The sequence below is a fragment of the Myotis brandtii genome, unplaced genomic scaffold, assembly GCF_000412655.1.
Source record: "Myotis brandtii unplaced genomic scaffold, ASM41265v1 scaffold1510, whole genome shotgun sequence".
In the NCBI taxonomy this organism is placed as follows: Eukaryota; Metazoa; Chordata; class Mammalia; order Chiroptera; family Vespertilionidae; genus Myotis; species Myotis brandtii.
Genome location: NW_005355462.1, coordinates 139261 through 146782, shown reverse-complemented (window position 1 = coordinate 146782; position 7522 = coordinate 139261). Strand labels below are relative to the sequence as shown.

The following is a 7522-nucleotide window of genomic DNA, read 5'->3' as shown; positions in this document are numbered from 1 at the left end:
CTCCTCTGAGTCTCAGTGTGCTTTTCTCTTTCCTTCTAGTTGTAGAATTTCCACTCAGCCAGCCTTCCTGTGGTTCTGGATGATGTCCATTTTGTCTTTTAGTTGTATTTTTGAAGTTGTTGTGCGAGGCAGCAATTTCCAGTGTTTACCTATTCTGCCATCTTGGTTTCTCCTCCGGCTTTTCTTTCTTTTTTAAATATATTTGTATTGATGTCAGAGAGGAAGGGAGAGGGAGAGAGAGAGAAACATCCATGATGAGAGAATCATGGATTGGCTGCCTCCTGCGTGCCTGCACTGGCCGAACTGGCCTGTGCCCTGACCGGAATCGAACCCTGACCCTTGGTCCAGGCTCAGCCGCTGAGGCCGGGACCTGTGGCTTTCATCATCCTCGGGCCGGAGATGAGCGCCTTCAACCCCACATTGCCCTCCCGGGCGTCACTTCCACAGGTGCATCTGGTCCTCAGGGCCTGCTGCTCGTTGAGACCGGAGCGCCCAGAGCAGCCAGCCCACAGCATGCAAGTGCCTGGCTCAGCGGTGCTCCTCATCCGGGAGCACCTGCGGCCAGTGGATTGTTTGGGCGATGGCAGATGGCTTGGAGGCATTCCACAAGTACTGCTGAGTGATGAAAGCAAGCTACACTTGCCCTGGCCGGGCGCACAGTGGTTAGAGCGTTGGCCTGCAGACCAGAGGCTCTCCGGTTCCACCCCAGGTCAAGGGCATGTACCTCCCTGCAGGTTCCTGGCCCAGGCAGGGGCACATGTGGGCGGCAACCAATTCATGAGTCTCTCTCATACAATGTTTCTCTCTCTCTCTCCCTTCCTTCCTCCCTCCCACTCTCTCTAGAAATCAATGGAAAAAATACCCTCGGTTGAGGGTGTTCTTTTTTTAAAAAAGCAAGCTACACAATGACACAATGTAGAGAACAAAAACTAAACCTTATGTTTGTGAATATATTATGTATATCTCAGAAAAATATGAAAAGGGATCCGTAAGAAAGTTAGTGTGGTTCACTTTGGGGGAGCGGAGAGGAGAATGGGGTGTGACCCACCACAGAGAATGAAAGAAAAGATCATAATTACCCATGTGACTTTCCTGTAAAAGCACATGTATGTGTACATTTGTGTACGTAATGTAACATGTACATTTGTGTACATATAAAGAACAGATGTGTAAGAAACAAAAATCAAAATAGAAAAAAAGAGATCAATGGAAGCAACAAAATCTGAAATAATCAATTTCTGATTAGTTTGTGCTACTAGAACAGCGGTTCTCAACCTGTGGGTCGCGACCCCTTTGGGGGTCAAATGACCCTTTCACAGGGGTCGCCTAAGACCATCGGAAAACACATATATAATTTACATATTGTTTTTGTGATTAATCACTATGCTTTAATTATGTTCAATTTGTAACAATGAAATTGGGGGTCACCACAACATGAGGAACTGTATTAAAGGGTCTCGGCGTTAGGAAGGTTGAGAACCACTGTACTAGAAGATAATATGAATAATCTGAAAGTTAATCAAAGTGTGCAAGGGGACTTTTTTCCTTCTTGTTGCTTTGGGATTATCTCCTGTTTGTTATACACAAGGGGATCATTCCTAAAAGAGTCAAATTGACCAAATCCTATTACAATGAAAAGTTGATGTGTTTGTGGTGTTTTATTAGGTGAGAAACGTTATTGCAAAATATATTCCAGCCCTGGCCGGTTTGGCTCAGTGGATAGAGCGTCGACCTGCGGACTGAGGGGTCCTGGGTTTGATTCCGGTCAAGGGCACATGGCCAGGTTGCAGGCTCGATCCCCAGTGGGAGCATGCAGGAGGCAGCTGATCAATGATTCTCTCTCATCATTGATGTTTCTATCTTTCTCTCCCCTCTTCCTTCCTCTCTGAAATCAATAAAAATATGTTAAAATATATATTTCAACATAGTTAAAGTGAGTAAACCGACAAAACAAATGTCTGAATATGTCACCTAGAGTGTTTACTTCCCTACGCCCTTCTCCAGAATTTCATTTTCAGTACGTTTTATGTGATGAATGACTTGTCATTCATTTCATTTCATATTTTTTTTTAAATCCCAGGATGGTTAGATGTGGGCAAGGTGAAGTGGATGAAAGGGAACTTTGAAAATTATTTTTTTTTAAATTGATTGATCTTTAGAGAGAGAGAGGAAGGGAGAGAGAAAGATTGATTTGTTGTTCTACTTATTTCTGCATTTATTGGTTGCTTCGATAGAGAGTTAGAAACATCGATGAGAGAGAAACATCGATCAGCTGCCTCCTGCACACCCCCCAGTGGGGATGTGCCCGCAACCAAGGCACATGCCCTTGACCTGGGACCCTTCAGTCCGCAGGCCGATGCTCTATCCACTGAGCCAAACCGGTTCGGCTATTGGTTGCTTCTTGTATGTTTCCTGACTAAGGATCAAATCTGCAACCTTCGGGTAGCTGGACAATGCTCTAACCACTGAGCTGCTGGTCAGGGAGAAAATTAATTGCTATTTAATCGAAGGACAAAAATGTTGTGAGGGTGGGAGCCTCCTTTCTCCCCTCCTCCTCCCCACCTGCGGTGAAACACCAGCCAACCCGCCAGACAATAGCCCACTGCAGGCTGGGACCAGGGATGGCATTGTGTGCAGGATAACAAAGCACTATTCTAGGGATGGCTGCAGGAGGTGAAAATAGCTGTGTGTCACAGGATGGTCTTCAGACAGCATTTGTTGTACAAAAAAAAGTAACCTCAAAATGAAAACTGCCTCAGGGAAGGAAGCTTCCCTCTGGATTGGTTTCCACATTCCAACCTCTTCCTCCTGCCGAGTCTGCACTCTGAGAGTTTACAGCTGAGCCAGCACCACCTAGTCCGGGAGCCAGGAAGCTGGGCGAGGTCAGGGCTCCGGGCAGTGCTGTGCCGGTGCAGGCCTCAGACGCCCTCACCTCCTCCTCCACAGTTTGCTGTTTCTCTGACCTTATTCTTTCCTGGTCATTTCTGTGATTCAGTAATAGTTGTCTCTAATCCTTTCTTTAAACTCATCATTATGAAACCTTAAAATGTATACAGAGGTAGAGAGGATGACGGTAATGAGCCTCCAAGGACCCATCGCTACCTGCAATAGTTATGACCAAAGGCAAACTGCTTCACCTGACCCCTCGTTACCCCCTTCCGACTGAGTGACCGAGGCAAGTCCTAGGCTGCAGTATCATTTCATTGCTAAATCCTTAAGGATGTGTCATTCAAGTGTAAGAACGCTTGAGGAGGTGGCGGAGGTAGAAGAGGGTAAAGGCGGGACAAACGGTTCTGGGAGGAGCCCTGACCCGGTAGCTCAGCTGGTTGGAGCATCGTCCAGATGTGCCAAGGCTAAGGGCTTGGTCCCCAGTCAGAGCACATACAAGAAGCAACCAATGATGCATAGACAAGTGCAACAGCAAACCAGTGCTTCTCTCCTCCCTTCCTTTCTCTCTAAAATCAATCAATACATTTAAAAATGGTGATGGAAGGAGACTTGACTTTGGATGGTGATGCCACAATGCAGTATACAGGTGATGTATTAGAGAGCTGTACACTTGAAACCTATATTTTATTGACCAATGTCACCCCAATAAATTCAATGATCACATTTTTAAAAATTAACAAAAATTCCTTAAAGTCATCAATGCCCAGTCTGTGTTCAAATTTTCCTGATCGTTTCATAAGTATATTTGTACAACTGGTTTGTTTGACTTGAACCCAAACAGGATCCACACGTTGGTGTTTGCGCTGTAGTGTTTCCCTCGATCTAGATCTTGCCTATTTCGTCCCCTTGCTGTGTAGCAGGGTGCTCCGTCCCCTGCACTTCCTGTTAGTGGACGGGTTAGATGCGCAGTCACCTTGTCAGGCACACTCCTGGGAGCGGCGTCCCTGCTGCTTCCGTCAGAAGGTCCATAGGCCTTCTGTTCTCTCTCTTGGTTACAAAGAAAAAGCTGAACTGTGAGCTTGACAACCATGCTCTGTCGGTACCCAGATAAGAACTTCAAAGTAGACTTTGCTGTATTTTCTTCTACGGTTGTATTTATACCTAAGAATCCCTCCTGACCCATTTATTTATTTTTTAGATGAACTTCTTTATTATTGATTTGAGAGAGAGGAAGAGAAAGAGAAACATAGATTTGTTGCTCCACTGCTTCATGCATTCATTGATTGTTTCTTGTATATGCCCTGACCGGATATCAAACCCGCAACCCTGGTGTATGTGGATGAGCTAGTGGGCCAGGGCCCTCCTGACCGGTTTAATGTTGCTTATTGACTTAATTCCTAACGAGGATGGCAGTGTCTTTATCCAGCCCTCTGAAGCAGAGAACAAGGTACGGGCTGGCGGAAGCATGGCACATTGAGCCTGGACAGGCAGCGCGTGGGCACTGCCCAGCAGACTCTAGAATGGGAAAGCGGTGGGACCAGAGCGCTGAGTCCCTCCCTCACTCCGCTCCCCTCCACACGCTCAGGCACAAGTCCTGTGGGTCCTCCTGTCTCCAAGCTCCAGCAAAGGGATTCCTAAGCCGCGTGCGCATGGAGCCCTCCGGCAGCCTGGGCAGGTGATGGCCCTTCTCGGAGGGCGACTTAAATGCATAAAATAAAACACATCAGCCCTGAAACAGTTAACAACATAACAAGATATGGGATGGCCCTGATAATAAGTAATTTCAAACTAATGAGGGACATAAGTGATACTTTGAGATTTCTGCAACAACTCCATATGACATGAAGGTATTTGTGGTTTTTATTGATGACAAAGTCACAGGTTCTGCGTGTATTGCTTACAAACATAATAGAAAGAAACACTACATTTGGTTTCAGCGTTACTGAAAATACATACGTATCCTTTTCCCTATGTGAGTCCACAGCCCTTTGAACTTCTCCACCTCCATCATGGCCCAGTGCCAGCTCCTGTCCTTTTCATTGTCCCCGCTACCATGACCTCTGAACTGCCCACCAGACTCTCCTCTGCTCTGTGGTGTCAACTCAGGCCTGTCCCTGAGGGGCAGGCCCTCCGCCACCCTGGCGGCCTCAGCATCCCTTAGCTGATTCTCAAAACTCCCCAAGATTAGCCCAACCTGCAGCCTTGAGTGCTGCTGTTCCAAGCTCTAGCCTCTCCTTCAAGACTAAGCTCAGGTGTCAATTCTGTGCTGCCTTCTCTGAGCCTTGGTTATGTTCATTCCCTCACTCACCTCACTGTGGAGCGGGCGGCCTGGCGCAGGGTGCCAGCTGGCTGGCCTGTGCTCCCTGCAGATCCTCCCACTGGGTGGGTCTGTGCTCTCTGCAGATCCTCCCACTGGGTGGCCTGAGCTCTCTCCAGATCCTCCCACTGGGTGGGCCTGTGCTCTCTTCCAGATCCTCCCACTGGGTGGGCCTGTGCTCCCTGCAGATCCTCCCACTGGGTGGGTCTGTGCTCTCTGCAGATCCTCCCACTGGGTGGCCTGAGCTCTCTCCAGATCCTCCCACTGGGTGGGCCTGTGCTCTCTTCCAGATCCTCCCACTGGGTGGGCCTGTGCTCCCTGCAGATCCTCCCACTGGGTGGGTCTGTGCTCTCTGCAGATCCTCCCACTGGGTGGCCTGAGCTCTCTCCAGATCCTCCCACTGGGTGGGCCTGTGCTCTCTTCCAGATCCTCCCACTGGGTGGGCCTGTGCTCCCTGCAGATCCTCCCACTGGGTGGGTCTGTGCTCTCTGCAGATCCTCCCACTGGGTGGCCTGAGCTCTCTCCAGATCCTCCCACTGGGTGGGCCTGTGCTCTCTTCCAGATCCTCCCACTGGGTGGGCCTGTGCTCCCTGCAGATCCTCCCACTGGGTGGGTCTGTGCTCTCTGCAGATCCTCCCACTGGGTGGCCTGAGCTCTCTCCAGATCCTCCCACTGGGTGGGCCTGTGCTCTCTTCCAGATCCTCCCACTGGGTGGGCCTGTGCTCCCTGCAGATCCTCCCACTGGGTGGGTCTGTGCTCTCTGCAGATCCTCCCACTGGGTGGCCTGAGCTCTCTCCAGATCCTCCCACTGGGTGGGCCTGTGCTCTCTTCCAGATCCTCCCACTGGGTGGGCCTGTGCTCCCTGCAGATCCTCCCACTGGGTGGGTCTGTGCTCTCTGCAGATCCTCCCACTGGGTGGCCTGAGCTCTCTCCAGATCCTCCCACTGGGTGGGCCTGTGCTCTCTTCCAGATCCTCCCACTGGGTGGGCCTGTGCTCCCTGCAGATCCTCCCACTGGGTGGGTCTGTGCTCTCTGCAGATCCTCCCACTGGGTGGCCTGAGCTCTCTCCAGATCCTCCCACTGGGTGGGCCTGTGCTCTCTTCCAGATCCTCCCACTGGGTGGGCCTGTGCTCCCTGCAGATCCTCCCACTGGGTGGGTCTGTGCTCTCTGCAGATCCTCCCACTGGGTGGCCTGAGCTCTCTCCAGATCCTCCCACTGGGTGGGCCTGTGCTCTCTTCCAGATCCTCCCACTGGGTGGGCCTGTGCTCCCTGCAGATCCTCCCACTGGGTGGGTCTGTGCTCTCTGCAGATCCTCCCACTGGGTGGCCTGAGCTCTCTCCAGATCCTCCCACTGGGTGGGCCTGTGCTCTCTTCCAGATCCTCCCACTGGGTGGGCCTGTGCTCCCTCCAGATCCTCCCACTGAGTGGGCCTGTGCTCTCTCCAGATCCTCCCACTGAGTGGCCTGTGCTCTCTTCCAGATCCTCCCACTGAGTGGCCTGTGCTCCCTGCAGATCCTCCCACTGGGTGGGCCTGTGCTCTCTGCAGATCCTCCCACTGGGTGGGCCTGGGCTCCCTCCAGATCCTCCCACTGGGTGGGCCTGTGCTCCCTCCAGATCCTCCCACTGAGTGGGCCTGTGCTCTCTTCCAGATCCTCCCACTGAGTGGCCTGTGCTCCCTCCAGATCCTCCCACTGGGTGGGCCTGTGCTCTCTTCCAGATCCTCCCACTGAGTGGCCTGTGCTCCCTCCAGATCCTCCCACTGGGTGGGCCTATGCTCCCTGCAGATCCTCCCACTGAGTGGGCCTGTGCTCTCTTCCAGATCCCTTCCACTGGGTGGGGCCCAGCGCGCTGGCCGGCCTGGCGGTGCTGCCCCTGCTCCTGCTGCAGCTGGTGGCCGGCCTGCTCTTCCTGGGCCTGCAGCGCAGGCTGAGAGGTACGCCCGCGGCACAGTGCCTTCCCAGCATGAGCCATGAGCCGGCTCCCAGCGCTTCCTTCCGATGCTCCTGGGTCCAGAACCCCGTGCCAGGCTCATGCAGCAGAGCGCTTGTCAGGCCGCAGACTCTTGCACCCTGAGGTGGGCTTGCAGATGAGGCAGCCGAGGCAGGAGCGGGTCCACGTGCCTGGAAGCCTGTGCGGGGAGCTCAACCCGAGCCATGCTGGGCCCCGGCCCAGGGAGCATTCACACGCAGGGAATGAGCTTGGGTCGGGCAAGGCTGGGCTCTTAGGGGGAATACAAACACGCAGTAGGTATTCAAAAACCCCGTCCTCCATCTCCATTCAACACCAAGCACTGGGTTTTGCCGGAAATGGAGCTC

At 52.2% G+C, this 7522-nt stretch overlaps 1 protein-coding gene across 1 annotated transcript in view; it reads left to right on the top strand.

Moving 5' to 3' along the window:
• Nucleotides 1–7522, top strand: part of MOG (myelin oligodendrocyte glycoprotein) — a 14212-nt gene that overhangs the window by 3718 nt on the left and 2972 nt on the right. Inside the window, exon 3 of the mRNA XM_014535819.1 lies at nt 7027–7140. Coding sequence (XP_014391305.1) covers nt 7027–7140 — 114 coding nt within the window. The remainder of the gene's footprint in view (nt 1–7026; nt 7141–7522) is intronic.